Raw genomic sequence first — 23,618 nt, forward strand, 5'->3', positions numbered from 1 at the left:
CCCTGAGATAATCATGGAACACTAACGACCTTTTTACGCATCTGTGAATAGACGATCATTATGGCAGTGATTTCAATCTGTTGTCCTTGCTTCACCTCTGCTACTGACACCAGTTCAGGGACAATGCCGTACACGGCCAAAGACATTAATGTGTTGTAAGTCGACCGGCAAAGTATCCAAGTCTCACGGTGTCGCATGGCTTCCATTTCTCTTCAGGTAGTTTTGTGCCTTGCACTGATAAAAGGAATCCCTTCAAGCACAGACACTATCATGCTCATCCCAAGGAGTCAATCACAACTACACGGCTATCGGTAAAAGAAGTGAGTAGATCACCAACTCTGGGGGGACAAAATGCCAAAAAAGAAAATATTGGCTAAACCCCGTTCGCAGAGATTTGATGCAAATATCTCCGAGCTATGTCTACAAATCATCTTGGTGGCTGGGCTCTGTGGAAAAAAAAATCCTTCACTGGAACAATGCTCAACCCAGCATTAGCCGTTGCTGCCCTTGGCAAGCCGAGATAAGGCTATCTTATTCCATCATCGCTAAACAAGATTGAGCAAAGTACATTAGGCAGAAAAATACAAACAAATTACACAGGCTTTGGGCAAGCTTCTTTATCTCATGTTTGTGAGGCTGTTAGCATTCAAGGGAAATGTGCTCGTGTGTAATAGATCCTGTCCTGCCACTTCCACACCAGCAGAAAACAATGCAAGCCCTGCCACTATCAGGGGCATAATGCTATCCTTCCTCAAAAGGCAAAACAAGAGACAAAAAACGTGATGCTCTCTAACGAAAAAAGAAGGAATTGATTTCCAGAAATGTGAAAAACAAAGCTGCAAAGCTAAAGAGAAAAGGAGGAAAATGGGCGAAGCAAATTTCTCAGAGCAAAGAGAAAGGCATATTAAAACTCTTTAAAGCCATTTATGTTGAACTAAAAGGAAACACAATGACAGGCTAATAGTAGCTGTGGACCCTGCAGGCTTATTGACTAGCATGCTCTCCCACCACCTCAAAGCCTCTCTGTCCGAAACAGGTGCACTTTTCTCATATTAGCCTTCCTATTGATCGGCTACCTCCTAGGAGTGACCTCCAAGTTCATGATTTATGTATTAAGTAGGTCTGAAGATATTGAATCCTTTTTATGCCTCTGCAATAATGTGGCGGTAATCAGAAGGGTTTGATTTTTCTCTCTCTCTCTTCATCTCTCTCTCTCTCTCTCTCCCTTGAACAATGCTTTAGTGAACGCTGTGTTGCTGACACCTGCGAGCCATCGATCGTTGCGGCCGGCCGGCTCTCTCTGTCCCGTGGCCTGTTTGAGTCCTCACAGTGGGACAGCCCAGACGAGCGCTCCGGTTCCCTTCACAGGTGCCTGATAAAAGTTTCAGCAGCAATAAAGCCAGATACAAACAGCAAGAAGAAAGAGAGGGGAGGGCAGGGCAGGGGAGAAAACAAGCCAGTGTTTGGACCGGCCGGATGAGAGAAAACTCCTCCTTTCCTCACACACACACACACACACACACACACACACACGCACACACACACGCACACACACACGCACACACACACACACACACACACACACACACACACACACACACACACACACCTACGCACACACACACACACACACACACACACACACACACACACACACACACACACACACACACCTTTCCCAATCTCTGGAGCCCCCCGGTCTTGTCTGCTGATGTCGATAATGGGGCGGGGGCCGATGGCGAGGGAGCCCTGAGAGAACGGCGAGATCGGGGATTATCTCAGCCGACTCCGTGTTGTAACACACACACACCGGCGGAAGGAAATGTTCGCAAAAGATCTACAAAGGCCATGCACTGCAGCACTCGCGTGGATTTCCATGACATCTTCCAAGAGTTTAAAAGACAAAAGAAAAGAAAGAAAGAAAGAAAAACAGACCCAGTACATATTGGCCCCAGGAAACCTATTAATGACCCCCCCCCCCCCCCCCCACACACACACACACACACCCACCTCACCCTTTCTTGGAGAACAATAACACAAAAGCGTTGATGAGACTTAGACAGAAGCATCAAGGTTTTCATCTGAAGCGTACATCTCATCATCCATTATATTCTAGCAAAAGTCAGTTCTAAAGTTATACAGCATTTTTTGTGTGTGTGTGAGCAAATGGCACATGGTAATTTATGCACAGAGGATTATGATGGAATACTAAGGTGTAAAACATCACAAATGCATTGTTTTTGTATTACAGCACAGTAATACAGGCTGGAGAATGTTATCAGATTTGCCTTTATGCTGCCTTGAATACAGTGGGGATTAACCAAACGGAACCCTTTAGCACAATGCAGCCAAAACAAACATGTAATCCTAGCAATCAAAACACTGCTCATCTAGTCCAATTCTGTTGTGAGAAAATGGACCTCACTCTGGCAAAAAAGTTGGTTTTGACAGGATCCATGTAACAAAAGTGGACCGAGACAGCTGTGTAACATCTAAAACTGTAGGGGTCACACAGTTTGGACGTAACTGACCGTACGAGAGGGGTCTTGTTGTGGTGGGTCGGGGTGGTTTCCAAGAGGGAGACTGGTTGTCAGGGAGGATGTGGGAAAGGCAGCAGAGTCCCCCCGTTCTTCAGTACAGGCGGACAGAGCAGGAAGGATGGAGGGCCGCGCTAACTTGTTTTCGTGTAACGGCGGGCTTCTGACCTAACCTTCTGAGAGCCGAGTCTGTGCCTGTCCATACAGTTTTCACAAAGAGAGAAACACACACACACACACACACACACACTTCTACTGACAGATATGCATAAACACGCATACATCTTCAGACATGTGTGCACCATACTCAGACACAGACACACACGTGCACACACGCACATACAGTATACTGTATCTCTGAACAGTCCCCAACCCACCCCCTCATGTACATCCTTCTTCCTCTCCCCGTGGCGCGGTGGGCATGAACAGGGGGCCTGGCCTGGTCTTAGATGACTAATATAACCCTTTGGAGGAGCCTGGAGGGGGAAGGGGGGCTGGTGCTTCAGCCCTGGGGTGACTGACACAGTTGATCTTGATCACGGGCAGCGTGCCTCTGTTGTAACGGTACAGTATTGATACAGCCGCAGGGACACAGGCAGCAGGGCCTCGGCGCGTACGGATATGAAAATAAAACAGACGCTACCTAATTCTCCCTGACAATGTTGATATTTCATTTGCTCAGAGTCATCCTAAACACTGAGCTCTTGAAGCCAAAAGAAGCATTGTGCCGTATTTTTATTTTATTTTAAGGCAACCTGTGGACAGATGTTTTCCTTTCACCTCTTTCTTTTCTTTGATTCTTCTCTCTTTTTTCCACCGGAATGCTGAAATCTCTTGCATCGCAAGATAAAGCCGACATTCAATCCGGGGTCTTGATTTATGAGGCATGCGCTTTAAGAAAAGGACACATCAATCTCTGGCCACATCCCCTGCAATCAGCGTCGACGTGGAGAAATGAAAGACCCCCCCCCCCCCCCCCCTCCCCTCCCCTCTCCTCTACCGTCAACCAAAAAACTTATTTCTCCCACTGTGAAAAGGACCCCTGGTTCAAAGATCAGCCTCATCTACTGGCTGGCCGAGGGTATGTTATGGCATGTCTCTCTCAGATTACACACTTCAAAGCTGGGGAGACGACCATGTCGCCATTCAGTGGAGGGGACAAATGCAATGGCCGTATTGTCGCATTGCTATTGTAACCACTGCATGGGGGAATTTTTAGGGGGGTTGACAAAACAGTGAAATAAAATGATTCCTTCTTTTGATTTTTAAATGGTTCACTGTGCTCACTGAGGGAAAGAGAGAAGAGTTGAAATTGCATTTAAAAACGATGTTTTCAAAAAAGCCGTAGGTGGCACTGTTGCCTCACTGACTGTGAGTTTCAAGGATAGTGAGGAGGCATAGAAGGTAGCTGAATAGAAGAGAGAGAGGGAGAGAGAGGGGGGAAACGAGTCTGATTCAATGCAGCACCTCAAGAATTCTTTCATCTATGTTCATGTGTCATTTGCCAAATAGATTTTAATAACATCTAATTCATTCAAACCGCTAGGATGGATCTTTCAAAATATCACACTTCCAAAACAGAACACATTTTTGATGCTAAAACTGCTCTTTCCTGTGAGGCTGATTTAATAGCTAATTATCATTCAAGTTTTTTTTTTCTCTTCATCTTCCATCCACCACAAATAAAACTCAGAATTGGCCTTGAGTGAATAAATCAGAGGACTTTAAATAAACTAAAGGCCCTACTTCTATGAAACGGAAAAACAGAAATGGCAAACTTTTTGATAAAACATTGGCAAATTCCCACTTTAACCTCAACTCCTCCATATAATATCTCTATCGGCGAGGACCGTAAATATATCTGGCAATATCCTTTTCCTAGGGAGAAATGTCAGAAACTACAAAGAAGTGGTTGACACCGGCCCAGTCACCAGTCAGGCCAGAAAGCCACTGACCACTCATCGCCGGGCGGCAATAAACCGCAGAGAGGTGCAGGGGGAAGGGCACCCCTAAATAGTCATACAGGAAATATGTCCGTGTTAGTGACACAGGGAGGATATGACTGTTTATCACACGCTGCTGTAAGTCCACAACTCTTCACAAATCCTGTAAACAATGTAAGGGCTCCCCATGTCAGGGGGGGGGGGGCTTGTTTTCTATCCTGTGCCCCCTGGGGCCCCCACCACACGGCACGTTCCAGGTTTGGGGGGGGGGGGGTCATTTGAATCCTGTACTGGATGTGGGAAATTAGGGAAACTTCATCACATGACCTCACCCAGGCCAACCAGGGTCTGAAGAGGTGTGTGTGTGTGTGTGTGTGTGTGTGTGTGTGTGTGTGTGTGATGTGTAGGACGTGTGTAAAAGCAACAGTGGCACAAGGGAGGGATGAGAAGAGAAAAAAGAGAGGAGAGGAGAAAACAGAGGACGCTGTGAAAAAGACACAGAGAGGGAGGCAGGGGAGAGAGAGTCAGAACGCCTCAGGCAGGTTCTCGGGCCCTCCCTGAAAGCTCTAGCTGTGTTGCGTCGGACAGGGCACCTGGAGGACCCCCGCGCTGAATGAACATGTCTCGGCATGGACCTGTGGGGAGACCACTCTCTCCCCTTCCTGTTTACATCGTGTCAGGCCATCACAGTCCCCCCTCGATGCTCAGCCCTTCAGCAAAAAAAAAAGAACTCACACACCAGTCCTCCTCTAAAAAGTAACAGCCCCTTAAAATTTGATGCAGTTCGCATAGAAGAAATATGGGGGGGAAAGTACGGGGGAAGAGGTGCTACGCTGCATCAAACCTATGGTACAGTGACGGTAGGCTGTCAGGAGATCTTGGTATTGACGCCAGGTGTATCTACACACTACGCTACTTCCTCCTTCAAGTCAGGTGAATGGTGCCAGGGAGTATTAAACACAAACAAACAAACACACATGAAACCGACACAAAGAACAATAAAAGCTGTCAGATAGCCACCACAGATGACCACCAGATAACCATCAATTATTAGGCTCCAGAATTAATATTTACACATCGACTGGATATAAAATATGAATCTGATGATGCAACTTAAGTATTTACAAATTCCTTTTGCTCTGACATTTGCCAAGGAGTCAAACAATGTACCACCTCATGCAACCACGGTTTTAGACCAGCAGGGAGACACACACATCAATAAAATATAAACCAAAAAAATATGATAGGTCAAAAATGTACAGCAGAAGAGTATAAAACACAACTGGTTTACCACACTAACAAGAAAATAGTTATTTCTCCTTAAGGAATACTGGCTCATGGAGTTTCTGGAACAAACTTAAAGCTGTGTGAGTGATATGATGTATCTAAATGCACGGTCTGAGAAAGTCACTAAACAGTGAGTGAGTGACTCAAATGTCAACATGGTTCAATTGTGTTCACAAACTTCCACACAGTGGGACATCTATGTCTGCAATTGCTTTGTGTCTACACTGCATGGTAAAGGCAGTGGGTGGAATCCTACCTCAGTCTGGCTGAAGCTAGCTAATGCTAGAATTGTGTCCTCCAGCTACTTAAAGTGACTGTGAATCGGCCAGCCGCAAGCCCTGTTAGAGTAGTGTGCTAAAGGGTGAAGAGGTGGCCTGTGAGAGAACGCAGGCCTGCCTGCCAGCCATCACATCACTCTCTCCTCCGGCTGACGCACATGCGTTCAGGAACACTGTCACACAGATAGCAGAGGGTGGGGTGATGACACCATTCCCACACCTCCTCTGAGTAGTGAGTAGTGCTCCGTACAAACACCATTTTCACCTAGAAACTCTACCCTCATTTTCAGCTTCACAGACAAAATATAACAAGTATTTAAACATGTGAACTTATTCTTACACTATCATAACTATGGTTATACTGTACTATCACCTTCACTCACTGTTAACAACCCTACATTTCACCAAATGGTTAAATAGCTGGCAGTCACAAATTGAACAATTAATGGGTGATACAGATTTTCTTGCAAGTTTCTGTGACTCATTTCACCAGTGGAAGCATAATGTGCAACCTGCACTAACTCAAACTGCTGTCTCATGTTGCCATTGGTTTTCACCTTGACCAGCTTCAGTAGGTGGTAGAGATCCTCCACCTCATCGCCTTCTCGTTGACTATACTCCCTCCCGGTGTCTAGACTTGATCCCTCGATGGTGCGTCTATACAGAGGAAGATCCATGGCCTCAGCATAGAGGTCAATGGCCTCATGACCTACAGTCTGGTACATGTAACTGTCCAACTCATCTGGTGAGAAAAAAAATCCCATCATGTTTTTGTTCACAAATTTGCTATTACTTACACCTGTCATCTACTCCACTATGATAGTAAGCTAGTGTCACTCCAGTTCTGACAGTGTGTTTTGTAATGAATGCAGAGGTTGCTCACCTGTGTTTTTAACTGGTCGCAGGTTGGCAAGAGCCACTATTGTATGTCCTGCAGCAACACACTGCATCATATTGTAGCAGCTGTCCTTCCCACCACTGCATGGAAACAGGGAGAATGAATGGTACAAAGATAACACATTTAAACACAGTGGCGTGTTCTATTTCATTATTTTCTAAGTGTGGGAATAGGACAAAAGAATGAGAATAGAAAGAGTACATGCAACTCCAGACTAGGTTACATCCTAAGAACGTCCTCAGGATTTTATAATGACAAGACAACTAACCGATTACATTTGCTGGGGAATTAGTGGTTACTAACATAACTGACATGATAACATGCGTCGACAATGTGTCAATTTATTCATAGGTAGGAATCATCATGGGGTATCAGTAGGCTACTGTCAACAGTAAAAACTTCACACTGCAAGATAGAGGACAGCGGCTATTACCTTATTAGCGCAACAACCTTCATTTTCTGTAATGAAGATTTTCATTTGAGACAAGTACAGTACTCGGGGAACGTTTTAAAAAAGAGCCCTCCCTAAATAATCCGGCGAAAACGGCAGTACACGCCGGTTGTCAGACTGAATTGTAAACACTCCCCACAGAACAACGTGCAGCGGTAACTTCCGGGGTTGAAAGCCCTCTACAGGCGGCTGCCTTATTTACTGCCTGTCTTAAAATAGCACCTCAATGAACGCTTCTAAATGCAAGAGCACTGTTCGGAGTCATGCAAAGTTCAGTACAACACTACATCTTACTGATTTAAACAATGTCATTACACGCTCACGCATATGACATTACCTGCTTTCAGGACTGAGACTTTCAGAACATAAAGAAAATGGGAAAGGTTAGCCACAGAGAGCCCAAGACATTCCTGAAGCCAGGTTTGTAATCATGTAGTCCTAGCCGCTATGCATATTTCTGGTAGCAGTCTGAATATCTCATTGAAAGTCTTTTAGTTTTTGAAAATTCGTGATAGACATTTGTTATTAGCAGCAAAAACGCCAGAAAAACGCAAGTGTTTGCTGCTGTTGCAGTTTTATGTTTGTTAGGCACCCCAGTCTTGCCCTTGAGAAACCGATGTGGAAATAAGCTTTGAGCAGAGCTATTTAAATAATAGCAAAGGAATTGATTATCTTGTCAGCAAAGCTTCTGACATTTTATTTATTTAGTTAGTTTTTTATGGGGGGGCAGGTTAAAACCCAAATGAGAATGGAAAGGGTAATGCTGTACTTGAAAGGACTATATTGAACAAACTTGGCGTATTTCAACCAAACTATTCAGATGACTTTTACAAGCAGTAGTGGTTGCACCAGGGCTAAATGCGCTCAGCCAACAATATATCTAGCCCAAGCAGAACAACAAAAGCCCATATTGTGCTATTCACACAGGTTGTGTTTTCCCCCTCTGAGGCAGTGCCGTGGCTTAGAGGAAAGCCTTTGATGCTCCTTTTGCTCTCTCAGTTGTTGTGCCAGAGCAGAATAATTGCATTGCCTTTGTGTACTTCCCTCACCTTCTGCCCCTAAGCAGGCCATAGGCAACTGATTTTGTCTGAATGTACAAAATTGAAAGAGACATCTCCTCAGCCTTCTGCTTTTCCAAATGTTCCCCTCCCCAGTTTTCTTTTCTCTCCCTCTTTTTTTTTGATTTTTTAGATCTGCCAGTGCCGTAGAAGTATATTGATAAACTGTAGGTAGCCTATCTAAAAAGAGACCTGGAGAAAGTGACCTAGCAGTGGCTTTACTAGCATGCAGTATGCAAGATGGTGGCAGTCAGTTGATCAGTGTCTATCCACTTGGGATAACCAGAGGGGAATATCGTTCAACTGTTCACTCAAGTTGGTGTAATTTTTCTATAAAGCTATTTCTATTCATACAGAGTATCAACTGTTGATTTTCAATATCAGCAGTTTTTTGGAAAGTTGTGTGATGGTTTCATGGTGTGAAAATCACAATCTACTCTATTGTGCCTCACCCTCAGTGCTCCCCACCATAACAAGTTCCAATATGTCTTTTGGTCAGTGACATTATATCAAACCGACTACTGATATTCACATGTTGTCAGACATGGCCATGACTGATGTAAATGACCACACTTAACTTTACTGGCTCATTAAATATTTCATTTCCTCAGAGATTAATAAAGAGCTTTGTTGTTCATGTTTATTTGTGGCTGTAGTTGGCTGGTTTAAAAGAGAGCTTTATGTCCTTTTTCTAGCCATGTGGAGGATAAAAAGTGTTGATGGATAGTGCCACTGAGGCACAGGCAATGAAGTGAGTATGAGGAGCATAAATATGGAGGCTAGGCAAGGGGAAATGGAATGACACCCTTGGCCTTTTCCTTAAAAGAGCATGTACATACGACAGTTGATTTACACAGATACACAAACTAATTTTTGTTGCACAAGGACACAAAAACTTTGGGGCGCAATGAGAAAGCAAGGCCTGAAATCACCGGCTGATGTATTGAGTGCCGGGACAAGCCAGTCAAGGTTGAACAGAGAGACGTAAGAAAATCACACTCTCTGCTGTTGTGTTTATGTTCTGTTTTTAAAGGTGTATGGATTTCATGAATTGTGCAGTGTGACATTGGTGTGCTTTCCAGAGATGCATTGGAGATGTTTATGTTTGCATTTATTAGACACTGATGATTTTTTTTTTAGTTTTGTGTAACTAATGGCTGAGTAATGATTAATACTTTAGTGATGGAGAAATGACAGCTGCAGAAATCCTGATTTACTTAAAGGGAATTTTAAAAGCAACATATTTGGTGTTAAAAACAATGTTCTCTGTTGGCATGTGCACAATTCATATGACCTCATCTTTCAAAGGGATGTCTCCATTTTCCTGAACAAATAGTACAGTGGTTCTTGAAAGGGCATTTGCTTTTAACAATCATTTCCCTTCCCATTACCTTGTATTTGTAGCCTTCCCTTAGCAGGGAAACCTGCTTGAGCTCAAAGCAGGCCCACACTCTGTGTTCTGACTTGGCATAGAATTCAATTTGGGCTGCAATTTTTCATGTGCCCACAAAACAAAGTGCAGAGCCGCCTCTCTGTTTGTAGCCGTTTGGAGTGGTTTATAATCGGCAGCTTTGTCCGGCGGTGACACCTGGCTGTGCTCAGACCTCTGCTCATTCTCTGAGGTCGCTCTGTTTCTCTCGCTCTCTTTCTCTTTCTCTTGCATTCTCTCTCTCTAACACATTCTTTCTCTCTCTGTGTCTTCAGGCTCACCAGGCCTCCCCAGCACAGAGTCTGCCTCAGACAGTGATGGATTCGGCTCTACATTCTATTCAACAGCCCATGCACGCAAAACGCAGGCTTCCAGTCCGGCCCTAATGACTGATGAAAGCGGCCGTGAGGGGAGCCTGGGCGCTTCTGCCGCTGATTGAACATTTACTTCAAATTACTGGAAATGAAGCTGAAGAGAAGACTTGGGTAATTGTGCTTCAGGAATGGCACGTGAGTGTTGAGGGCACACTGTTTAACACAGAGATGCTTACACACACACACACACACACACACACACACACGCATGCAGGCACGCACACATACATATACACACACACACACACAAACACACAAATACACAAAAACAAACACACAAATACTCACACTTTCATGAAAGGAGAAAACTATATACACAACTTAGACTTAAAATGCACATTTAGTACTAGAGGGCTGATTTGCAGAGGTCCATAAGAAAATAGGTCCCCCAAATTCTTGATTCAGATCCATAATATGATTCCCTCCATCAGAGCCTCATTAGCGATAGCATCACACTAATGATGCCTCATTGGGGCCAAACCACATCCAAAGCAGTTAGTAAACAAACCTACATGGGGAACCGTGCCCATTTTTACAGACAATTAACTATCACGAGGCTTCTAAATGGATTAGCATTCCCATTAATGTCTGAAGCCAACAGGGTCTTGATTGGAAATGTTAGGAGATGTGCCCTGAGCAGCACTATTTGATTCAAATTGTGTTTGATCACAGAATGATCCTGTAAATGTCTCCAGTCAGCAAATAATGGCAGCGAGTGTTGGGACCTTTTTCCGAGAGTCTTCGGCTCTCTTTCGCTGATTGTTTATGGGAGAGAAAAACAATAGAAGGACTGATTTGATGAAGGCAAATGCGTTTTTGTTATTTTCATGAAAATGAACAACTTCTCTCTGGTAAAGATTTGCTTTATTTGGTCCTAGTTGTCTTAGAGTTTTATGTGAGTACCAAAAAATAAGTCACCCTTAACTTCTTGCAAACATTCAACCTAATGCTAACAGTGATTTCTCAGTAGTGTTCTATCAAGTCACAGTTACAAATGACTTATGTAGCCTCCCATACATCACAATATAATGCGATTTTCCAAACTGGTGAAATTTCCTTGATTCAAAAGTGCTTTCCTTCCAACAATTCAACAAGATCAGTGCTCATTTTTTCCAGCCTCCTGTGAAGTCACAGCCAAAGGGATGTGGTCCATTAGAGTACATGATTCCCCCTTCATTATAAAGCAGCCTGAGAAAACTGCACCCAGTGCAGCCCTGCTTGCACCTGACCCCGGTGCCAAAGACAATTAGAAACCCAGACGCTCTAACATTTCACAGGATCGCACAGACCAGTTTTAATCCATGGCCTTATCTTAATTATCAGAAAGGGAGTCTGGAAATCCAGACTCCAAAGCTTTCCTGATTTCATGTCCAAATATTTCTCCAATCACTCATAACGGATACAAATACTCTGCAGGTATTTTACGAGTTTTTTTTCCCCCTTGTGCAAAATGCTTCAAATGTGTGAAGATTGATTAGTGCTCTTTAAATTCCAGCAGCAAAGGAAATTAGTTCAATTCTGGACAGTATCTGTTTTTCTCTTTCAAATGTTCTGAAGTGTTTTTCCCATTTAAGTCAAATTCATTTTTGCAGAGGGCTATTTCTACTGTTTTTATGGAGAGTGCCTCTCCTTTCTCAACAGGAGTATTTGTATTTTTTTTATTGTTAATGATGGTCCAGGAGTATTTTTCATCTACTGCCTCAGCCTTGGCCATGAAGTGATGGTGTAGGCCATAATTGGGATGTCTGCTCTCTGATATACAATCTGCGGACAGTTTCCCTCTCGCCCGACAAACACAATCTTAATCCAGGAAATGGCACGCCATCCACAGATTGGATGTGACGTTGGAGGGTAGGCACCGAGGCGATCCCTGTACACCCTCCCTGAGCATCAAAGCTCTTCCTGGGCCTGTTCTGGGTTTCCCCCGTGATGAGGTGTGACACTCGGCAAACACAAAAAAGCCTGCGCCCCTCTCACGGGCCTGCGTTGCTTTTCTTTGAGCCCTCCCCCTGTGCCCTGTGCCAAGTCAGCTTGTCTGGAGTCAGAGTGGGCTCTGGCTCTCCAAATGTGTTTATATGTGTGTGTGTGTGTGTGAGTGTGTGTGGTTACAAAGCCCTTGCTTGTTATGATGTAATCGGTCTCCCCTAATCAAGGCCACCACCTGTTTTGTGTTGGGTCAACACGTGGATGCTGGAGTTGATGCCAGTAACCCTTCCTACTACCCCCCCCCCCCCTCCCCACCCCAGCTCCGTGCCCCCTCCCCACACCACCCCAGCTCTTGAACCTGCTTTTGCCTTCCACCACCACCACCACCACCACCACCCATCCCCTTCTCCATCTCCTGCTGGGGCTCCAGTGCACTCCAACTTCAATCAGCGCCGGGCTGCGCCGCACTGCACTGCGCTTACCTCACCACTCCCGAGCGCCTGCATGTGCGCCTGATTGAAAAATTGTTGCCGCTCTAAAAAGGGCTTAATCCACTCCTCTCCTCTCACCCGCCCTCCTCCTCCCCCTCCTCAGGGAAAAAAGGGGATGGGAGGAAGGGAAGAGGAAAGGAAAAAAAGAGAAAAGAAGAAAAGAAAAGCCCATCCAAATGAGAGCGAATGGAATGAGGAGGGAATGGCATAGCAGATCTCTCAGCCCCACTTCATCCCACACCCAAAATAAACACTGTGTGCTGATGAAAAGGGCCCAAAATGGCTGTCAGTGGACACTCAATACCTCTCCTGTGTGGTGCCCCTCTGACACATCCAATAAAGAGCAGCTCCATCCTAATGTGATGCCCCCCCATCCCCCCCCCCCCCCCACACACACACACACACACACACAGACACACATACCATACACACACACACACACACACACACACACTCTTTTGGAGACAGCAGTAAGACGTCACCTGCCCTCAGTTGGCCAGGCTTCCTCCTTGGAGGGCCGAGGAGGTGGCGCTGCCATTTGTCTTGTGGTTTTGATTACTGGCTATTCCTCCACATGCCATCCAGTGTCAACAGTGACTCTATAAATATCCAGACCCACACAGCACATTAGGAGTGAGCCTTCGGGAGTGTGTGTGTGTGTGTGTGTGTGTGTGTGTGTGTGTGTTGGGTGAAAATGACTGTAAGAGAGGGAGAGCTGTTGATCTGCGAGGACAGTTGTGGTGATGGAACACTTTGCTCGTGTCCCAGTCCGGCTGAGGGAGCGAAGGTGTGTGTGTGTGTATGTGTGTGTGCACGCACGCACACTTACAGTGAGCTGGAAAGCCACGGCGACCACATGGGAAACATTAATTCCTCCAATCAGAGTTATTATCCGTCTGAGTCACCACCGTCGAGGGCTTTGAAGGGAGCTGGGCCCCTGACGGGCCCATCCGCAGACCCGTGTGTAATAGCACCTAAAATATTTAACTTGGTGAGTGTCTGTCTGCGTGTAAAGTTTTATACATCGGAAACCAAAGGAGAGTTTTATCCCACTGTCCAATTTGGGTTTCACTCCAAAGGCTCGTCCTTGGAAGGCCTAACCACGTTCAGATGTTCGTGGGGATGGCTTTTTTGGTGCAGTTGGCTGCTTCTTCCCATGGTGCGGACTAAAATAGACATTTATTTCCACAGGGCCATTGTTATGATGTCTGTAACCCCTGCCTCCTCTCAAGTGCTTCCTCTTTCATGCATGTCCAAAATGCCTTTTCCCCCCTTTCTTCCGCAAGGAATGTGATGCCGTGTTAATGTAAAGCAGTGTTGGTATAACAGTGAGCAGTATATTTTTGTGATAGGCCTACCCATTTTACTTTTAAAACATTCTTTTTATCCCCCCGCCGCTTGCCAATGCAGTGTCTCAAGCGCAGACAAAACAAATCTGAATCATTTTATTTGAACCAGATTTGGTTCCACTGTATTTTAAAACATCCATACCCAGATCATACATCTGATGTAAATGACAAATTGCACGTGTGCTGCACATTTGGAGAGTCAGCTGGGGATATCGAGATCTCAAAGTCGGTTGGCAGCACCAAGTGCCTGAAAGGGTTAAAGACGGCCGGGCTTATGGCAGGTGTTTTGTGAAAGATGGCTTCCAATCATTTAAGACAATTCCGGAGCCTTGACTAACCATAAATAAGAAAACAAAAGCCAAGGCCTTGGCGCGCCATCCTCCCAGAAGCGTTACGGCCCCGTGCTCCAGATGAAAAACTGTATAAGTGTCTGGATATGACCTCAAGTTTACGGCCTGAACCTGTTGATGCTGAGCGATTGATGGTCGCCCATGTGGAGCAGGGACCGCCGTTGCCCGCCCCCCCCCCCCCCCCCCCCCCAACTCATCCCGACTACTGCCTCATGAGTTCTCTGAACATTTCTATTGCGATAAGCTCTTCAGTGTCTTTGTACCCCTCTCAGGGTTTTTTCTCAGATATATATAGGTGAATTCCATGCACTGGGCCAATCTTGTGTGCGGTTGGAGTTCTGTGATTAAAGTGTATAAAAAGAGAGGCAGCCTCACTAAAGCGGCGTGATTTACGGAGCTGTCACCCCGGTTCAGGCGGGGCAACAAGTTCAGCCCTCAGCAGGAGGAGTGTAATGAAAATGAAACAGGAAACCCAACAGCTATGAGGAGGAGGAGGAGGGGTTGGGGATGGAGAGAGAGAGCGATCGAGAGAGAGAGAGAGAGAGAGAGAGAGAGAGTGAGGGACGTGGCGGGGATGGGATGGGATGAGAGGCCGTGGTCTGTCTGCTGTGGGTCGGGATCAGCGGACAGTGCCCCCATGCTGGGAAAGAGGCGGCCCCCTTGCGAAAGCAGAAAAGTCACAGAGGGCCGTGACCTGCGGCCGACCTCTAGGCGACCCGCCGCTCAGACCCTGCCGCATCATTTCCTGCGATGCAGGATTCATCTGTTGGTTAGAAGGGGCTTTTGATACCTCAAGTGCGGGGCCCGGCTATAAAAGATGCATCCTGGCGCGCTTTCCTATGCTTTGTGTTTATTACCCCCCACCCCCACCCTTTCCACCACCACCGCCACCAACCGCTCGTACACACACTCACCCTCGCCACCCCACCCATCCTCGCAGAGCCATTAGCCCCTGGCTCACCTTTCCCATCCAGGGTTCACGGCCGGGGCATGTGGACGAGCGCCCAAACAACGAGTGTGCAGGACGAGCGTCTGCGACCCGAGGCGCTCTGATGTTCTTAAGAGCTTCCAAAAGGGAGGATCCTGGGTTTGTTTATGCGATCTCTAACAGCAAATGAAGAGGAAAAAAACATAAAGCACACACAACAGGCAGGCCTCGGGAAGGGAAGGAATCGAGGCAGACGTGGACGCAGATGTCCCATGTCCGAGCACTCGGTTATTCCTGACGTCCCCCAGTCAAAGGGCAGGCCGTGAGAGGGGCCAGCTGGACGCCAGACAGGGGGAGGAGGAGGAGGAGGAGGAAGAGGAGACTGGATTCAAGTGTTGCTCTCATCCCCCCCCACCCGAGGAAGGTCAACCGTTCGGGAGTCTCCTCATCCTCAGGGCCTTAATAGGAATGGAGGGGCCCTGTTTAGCTGACAATGGAGGAGCTTTCCCAAGAAATGCACTGGTGTGAGGAGACTGGCCAGAACAGAGCAGCACCCACCAGCGCCAGGCCACTACACCCCGCCTCCAACCCCCCACCTCCCCCGAGCGAGGAAGGGGCCACTGGCCCGGAGATGGCTGATTCAAGAGCTCGGCATCCAGGACTTCCTGTGGCAGGACAAAGACAGCATGCACGGGAACCAACACACACACACACACACACTCACCCTGACACCACCCCAATCTGCATGATGTCAGCACTCCAACCACAAACCTCCATCAGCTACAGCTCCACCGCTATGCCTGATAATACATTTCACACCTCTGCAGCCACACATTTCAGTTAATTATTATGAAAACAAAGGCAAACATACAAATTAAAGCAAAAGTGTATTACATCAGATTAAATTTAAAAAGCCTGCCTCCATTTAAAGTGGCACTGCTTGGACAAATGCTGCCTGTTTAACTCTCTGATGTTCTCATTTGTCACCCTAAATAACCTGCTAATTTTTACTGCTCATTTCCCCCACTCAGGCCTGTGTATTATTTCATATATGCGGGTTTCAGGCCCTTGATATATGAGCCTGGACTATGATGTCAGCGAAAACACTTTCAATAATTGCTATGAGAAATATCCTCAACCTTCCAACACCTTTTCACGTCCAGCCACCGTCCGCAGAAACTTCATCTATCAGCCACCCCTCTCTCTCTCTCTCTCTCTCTCTCTCTCTCTCTCTCTCTCTCTCTCTCTCTCTCTCTCTCTCTCTCTCTCTCTCTCCCTCTCTCTCTCTCTCTCTCTCCCTCCCTCTCCCTCTCTCTCTCTCTCTCTGCTAAATCCGTCTCTGTGATGTATGGTTCTCTGCCATCCTTGTGTTAGAATCTGTACTGTTTACATTCTAATAAATGGAAAAGCAAGCAGCCTCCTTGTGCATAATATTTACATGAATTAAAGCTCATGGCTCTGAACTGCTTCGATTAGTGCTGATACGCTCACTGCATTTGAAAGGTATTCCCAGGTAAATAAAGTACAAGTGTACACACCTGCTGAATAATGTACAAAGTGTATGTGAATGTGGGCTTGTGTGAACATGAAAATGCCCGTTTACGCTCCCCAAGGGGAACAAACAGCACAGTACAGTACATCTAACGGCATCCAACTTTTTTGTTTTGGTTTGGTTTGTTTTTTTTTCATCCAAACTTCAAAGCAAGCCACGCCAAGTCACGGGCAGCCCAAAACATGGTGCAACCGCTGTCAAACAGCTTCGTCACACGCCATCATTAGTTCACACCCTCGACCAAACTCCCAACTGGAGAAGGAGACACAACAACACATGAACTCACCCAATCTGTAACACAATCCAGAGCCTTTCAGTTATCACACGTTTTTTTTTTTTTGTCCTTTTCTTTCACTTAGCCGAGCAAATGTAGCTCCAAAAAAAAAAAGTGGGCGCATAGCAGTAATTCCACAGTGGGAACGGCGTACAGGGCCATTGTCATACGGCTTAAATCTGTAATGGCTTTTAATCACAGGCTTTTAATTAGGGTGCCATTGGTGGATAAATGAAACTGGGGGCCGTGGAGTGTAAATTCCATCAGAGTAGGCTTTCTTCCACGATCAGCACTCGGCGCGGGTCAGAGTGTCTCAAGTTTAATTCTGCTCGGTGCACTCAGTAGATTGCATTACTTTTGTGCATTACCTCCCATTACCCGCTCGTCTCAGTGCGTCTATCACTGGGCTGCATACCTCTCCTGGGCCTGCTTTGCACACTTGCTATTGTTCATTGTGTCTGTCTGTGCTGAGATTACAAAACATTGGGAATGTAGACGGGCAAAGTCTGTCTCCGTCCTTATTCCCATAGTCATGTTGTATATTAATCTTACTGCTAGTGAATAACAGTAGGAGGGACCTTTATATTTTACTAAAGTTTTGTACTGAAATTGTATGTGTAATTTGTTCAGTAATACACACCTGTAACTATACTATAGAACCGGTGCACCTGTAACTACAGTATACTATAGTCGTCACAGTGTATTGTTCTTCTCACATTCCAGTCTCTCACAGAGTGTCATATCGATTCTCAGAGGAGAGATATGAGCCTTCCTGCCGCATGATTGTTCTGGCTCAGGTGAAACGGATACGCAGCAGAGACGGGGCAGGACCGAGCAGTCAGCTGCTGGCTCTTTGTGTCCCCTAGCTCTATTCTACGAGTCCTGAGACAGGAGCTGGCTTCTCATCGTCAGTATGAGGTGGGGGAGGCTTTGAAGTGGTGGGCTAGCAGGCAGAGACACACATGAGATGGTGGGGAAGGAAAGCTGCGCACACCCCTTAGCAGCCATGTGGTCTTCAGAGACCTAACTAGAGAGAGAGAGAAAGAGACAGAGAGAGATATACCTGATATACATATATACTCTCTCTCACGCTCTCTCTCTCTCTCTCAATTCTGTATCATTTCATCATTTCTATCATTACTCCTGGTGAAACCAACCCCTCACATAGTCAGCCACTGCAGCTTCTGGAGCCTGTGTGGCTGAGGGAGGCCTGGAGACTGGAGCGTTTATGAATGGGGACAGGCTGGGATGCTGCAAGGGGTAACAAATTGATATAAGTCAATTAAATGTCTATTATTAACCTCCTATGGCTTACTGTCAATTATCCGTCCCATTAACTCGCTAATACTGTACACTGTATGTGTAAAACACTGTGCAAAACCAGCATGGTCACTGTCTCTTCCCCATAAAGTAGACACAGAAAGGATGACTTTAAAATAAATTAAATTCAATTACATTTAATTAAACAGTTAAGGTCATCTGCACCTTTGGTTCCAGCATGGAGATGATTCATAGCAATAATAAGGTACGTTACGGCTGCTTTTATATAGATTAGTCATAAATTTATGCTGCACTTCTATTACCATTTAAAAGTGTGTGTGCAAAGAAGCTCTTTACATGATGATTATCATTTTAATGATCTTATTATTCTGCAGTTTCATGGAGGATTTGAGACATTTGATGAAGAATGAACGGTGACGATGAAAGGATATGGGATCAGACAGAGATACTAGGTGAGGCTCTGCCATAAATAAGACGCTAACGTGTGCAGTAGTTCACCATGGGAATATTGCGGCGCGATCGTTCTTTTTTAATGACTCAGCGAAACAAATCAAAGCTGAAGTCCCTGCTTGAGTGGTGGTGTAGGCGAAGCCATGTGGACATGGTCCAGCGATCTGCCAGAATGCTCTCACACACATCTGCCTACTAGGACTATAGTATACCTGTTTTTCACCAATTTGTTCATCTGTGAACTGTGTACATGTAAGCTAAATCACACAAAATTAGATTTGTGTTATTTGCAAAGATGGGCCACTTTGGAAGGGAGACATGCAGATACTAAGAAGACTGCAAACTTGCCAACTGTTCTGAAGTAGAATGAAAAGAGCAGTGCAATGTGTAAATATTATACTCTGCATTTACAATACCGTGAACAAAAAAATTGCCTGCTAAATATCCGTCTGAACTATACATTCAATCAACTTTACATTCAATCATTGGCAATCATGTCAGACTGTAATTCACTATACATTCTGAGAAATCACACATAGTCCAGTGAACCCTCAGAACATACATCAGCACAGACCTAATGGGCACAGGGCATGTTTTTGTCTCAAGGTTTTAATTAAGTGATTGAGCCTCTTTTTTATGTTAAATGAAGTCAACGTTTCTGGCGTGGCTGGTTCTGGGCTCAGACACTCTGAGTCAGACACATTTTTAAACAAAACACTTAGGGTAGGATATTCAATTTTGGAGCTTCTCCGCAAAGTCTATTCCACATGGGATTCATGGCGCTACCCATCACAGTCACTTACAGACTTGCAAGTTGACACAAACAACTCAACACACAGAGGAAATTGAGAGCTGTTCGCCATTAGGGAGTTGTGGTGACACAGATTTGCAGTCAGGCCCATTATGCCGGGCTACACATAGCTGTGCACTGTCATATTCTGTGCTCAAGACAACTGTAATACCTTGGTATTCCCGCAAAATTGCAAATGTTCTGAGTAGCTCAAATGATCAAATAGACTAGTCAAAACAGTCACATTAAAATCCCATCGAACATAACAATGCTCTTGACTCCTTTTGTTTCTTAGTTGTGGCTTGGAGTCGTTTCAGACGTTGTGGGAAGAGCAGACTCTGACCCAGTGGCCTCTCGCTGAGGGCACTTGGGCTCTTCTGGCTGGTCAAAGTGCCTGCAGACTGCCTTTCCTCTGCTTCGCTGGGCCGCCGGCTTCGGACCAAAGTCACAGCCGGACGTTTTAGCTTAATGGCTCCGCTGTGAGAGATTTACGGCACAAGAGACAGTGGACAATTAGAGAAAGGAAAATACCATAAAAAAGCCAGGAGCGCCAAACGCCGCGGATGGATTTATGATTGCATCGGTGCTGCTATTTGTTAAATGGAGCATCTGATTTAAGTCGCATGGGCTTTGTTGTAATGAGTTGATCTGGGCAGGTGCCATCAGCTGAGATCCTGTTGGAGGCCTCTTGTTGCATCAAGCAATTGTATGTTGTTTTTTTGTGAAGTTCAAAGCAAGTAGCGATTTGTGTTTTTGTCTGTTTACTGATGCGTTAGATGAACACGTGTGTATGGTGTACATGCACGAGATGGGGGGGTGAAACAAAAGTAAAATTGTCTGTCTGGGCACAGTCAGACGGAACCAAAGTCACAGATGGTGCTGAGAGAGCCGTCTTTGTGTCGCCTTCCGGTGCACCTCTGGTGTCCCTCTGGCCAGGAAATCGGAAAGAAAACGCTCAGAGAGCAGCATGTAGGATCCATGGACAGGCCAGTAGGAGGCGGAGACGTGAGTGAGAGTAATACACTGTAGGGACACTGGGGAGGGACTCAAGGGGGACAGACAATCACAGACAGATACAGACACCTCACCAGACACACAGATAGGACCATACAGCATGCACTTACTCAGAAGAGAGAAAGTGCACTTCCATACTTTTCACCAAAGATTCTAGAGCGCTACGCTCTAGAATCTTTGCTTTTCACAAAGCTTGTTATTTTTCTTTAAGCATGTCAGATACCACTGGTCCACATTAGCCTCTATTACATATTTCCCTGATAAGAATAAGTCCCAGATCAAAGTAATCTGTGCTGCAAAGCAATGGCAACACTGAAACACATGAAAGCTGTTATAATGTTTAAATAGGTTTGTATGGTTTTCTGATGGCCGTTACTAAACTGTACAATTAAGAAGCGATCAGCTCGTTTGGCCTTCCTTAATCTGATGGATGTTAGAAAGATATGATGGCATCGTTTACAGCCGCTTTAAATATCATGGACAGAGATAAAGTGCGATTGGTATAATCAACCACTGATGGCACCTTCTGCTCAGGTTGGCATGTTAAGTCAGCAAACGGTTGCAAATCTGCATTTCCTGTGTCAGTGTATTATGTGGTGTGTTTATTTGGCATTTGTGTTCTTGCAATATGTAAATGTTGTCATTGTGTAGGAATATTGGACATGTGTGTGTGAGGAATTGCTGTGTGGATTTATGGGGAAACCTGTCTGTTGTGTGTGTAATATATATAGACCTCTTTGTACGCGTACAGGTGTGTGTATGTATGAGTAATAAGTGTAGAACTGGCATGGTACCAACCGTGTGTGTGTATGTGTGTGTGTGTGTGTGTGTGTGTGGCACTTGTCCGTGTTTAATGGCGGCCTCCCATCTGGCGAGAGCCCTGGGTGTTGGCCGGCTGTCGGCCCTCAGAGCCCCGCATTAGCGTCTGCTGGCCGCGGCCCCAGCCTCATTCCGCCTCGCAAACCCTGATTATGGCGCTTGATTGCGGTGTCTGAAACCACGATAAGAGACCGGGCCTGGTGTGCCAAGCAATCTCATCATGAGACGAAAAAAAGAGAAAAAAAGAGAGAGGGAAAAAAGGAAAAGAAAACACTGGGAGAATTAATGGCGCTTCAAATGCTGCCTCCTTTTTTAATATCGATAATCTCCATCCGGGGTAATTTGCTGCAATTGGCAGCATATGGCCCTTCTCCACATACTGTGTTCAGCATGAGAAATCAAATCTGTCGGAATATGGAGGGGAACTGGCCGAAATTAAACTGGGCATGTGACAAGCAAATGAGTAAATTGTTTGATTCCAAATGAGGAGGGCGGAATTGAAAACCCAACCTATGAATCGTTTGGGAACTACAAACATGGGATTAAGAGAAAAAAATAATCAACACATTATCTGAGTGAAAAAAACACACAGGTTCAGTTATAGAGATCTGCATAGAGAGCACAGGCACTGAGGGTGAATTAAAAAGGGCAATTTTAGGCTGCGAAGGAGAGAGAGAGAGAGGGAGGGGGAGAGAGAGAGAGAAAGAAAGAGGGAATGTGTGCAGGTTTGGCTGGTTTGGTGTTGGGCACAGATATTAGAGGCCTTGTGTTCTGGTGGTGAAGAGTGCCTGTGGTGGTCTCTACCTGCCTGGAAGCTTTTGAGGAATGCACTTTGCCTCGACCCATGCCCTGGGCAAAACCCCCATACTCCTCTGCTACCCCTCTCCTTCATCACTCCCTATGCACCCTCCTCCTCCTCCTCCGCTCTCCTCTCCTCAATCTCTGTATCTCTCCATACCTTGCGGCAGCAGGTATGGAGTTGAAGCCTACTGCCACAATCGCAGCAGATAACCTTTTTGCTGGACAGAAGCACCACACGGGGCCGCACCTTGCCCGAGGATAGGCGCAGCTCGCGAGCCCTGGGGCCCGGCCCGCACGGCCTGCAGCCTCCACACTGGCCTTTAGTGGCCGGGGGCCAGAGTGGAGCTGACAGGTGAGAGGCCACTGTTTGCCTCTAATGAAGGCAGCCGCAGGGCAGGGCGGATTGGGGGATGGGGGGGGTGGGGGTGGATGTGAGAGAGACTAAAGAAAAGAGGAGGAAGAGGAGATGAGAAATGGACAGACAGAGGAGGAGAGAGACGGGTGTCCACACCGCGAGGCTGGTGCGTGCCGGTGAGGCCCGGCAGAGCTCTGCTTCGACTCGGTAAGGCAGCTCACGCCAGAGTCCAACACATGTCTGCCAGCTCCTGGAGAGATAAGACAATGGGAGGAACTCCACACGCTTTCCAGTGAGTTACACAACTTCTGTAATAGTAGAGATCAAAGACCTTTGGCTGTTTGAGTCTTATGCAGGCTGATCGGTGATGGCACGCTCGTTTGTTATAGTCAGAGAAGCCCCAGGAGCCATGAAAATGAAAACAAAATTGATGTATTTGGCTGGAGTAGCACTATATTTGTTTTGCAGAATAAAACAAATACACATACTCATACACACACACAAACACACACGCACACACACACACACACTCAGAAAGACTCAGTACCCACACATCCCGTCTCGTGCATCTGTGGATTACATCCTCAGCTGCCCCTGTCTGACCACAGGCCGTGTTCTCGGCACGGCCCATGGCAACCCATCAAGTCTGTTAGGGGAACCTGATCCATGCAGCCTGTCAAAGGGCCACAGTGTCCAGCCACGGCCCCCTCTCCTCTCCACTCCGCTCAACTCCACTCTACTCTGGTCCATTCAGCTTTGGCGGGAAGGGAAGGGTGGGGTGGGGGTTGGGCTCTTGGCGTGTATACAAGCAGTCACCCCGAATCTGCTGGCTGATTAATCATGGGGGGTTGGGGGGGGTCGAGGCAGAGGCGGGCAAAGGCTACCCGCTCCTTCCTGGCTAGTCCCTGCGTGTTTATTTAGGGGGGACCCGTGGCCGGGCGCAGCCTGACCTAGAACTATCAGGAGCAAGCCTCGGCTGCGGC

The 23,618-nt window shown here is 46.3% G+C and overlaps 1 protein-coding gene across 2 annotated transcripts in view; it reads right to left on the reverse strand.

Moving 5' to 3' along the window:
* Positions 1-7,542, reverse strand: part of dph6 (diphthamine biosynthesis 6) — a 57,846-nt gene extending 50,304 nt beyond the window's left edge. For both annotated transcript variants that reach the window (XM_042072984.1, XM_042072985.1), the window contains exons 1-3: positions 7,377-7,542; positions 6,929-7,023; positions 6,603-6,787 (exon numbers count right to left, since the gene is read on the reverse strand). In XM_042072984.1, the coding sequence (XP_041928918.1) occupies positions 6,603-6,787; positions 6,929-7,023; positions 7,377-7,399 (303 nt within the window). In that variant the 5' untranslated portion in view covers positions 7,400-7,542. The remainder of the gene's footprint in view (positions 1-6,602; positions 6,788-6,928; positions 7,024-7,376) is intronic.
* Between the last annotated feature and the right edge of the window lie 16,076 nt (positions 7,543-23,618).

This window comes from Alosa sapidissima, chromosome 19 (genome assembly GCF_018492685.1).
Source record: "Alosa sapidissima isolate fAloSap1 chromosome 19, fAloSap1.pri, whole genome shotgun sequence".
NCBI lineage: Eukaryota > Metazoa > Chordata > Actinopteri > Clupeiformes > Clupeidae > Alosa > Alosa sapidissima.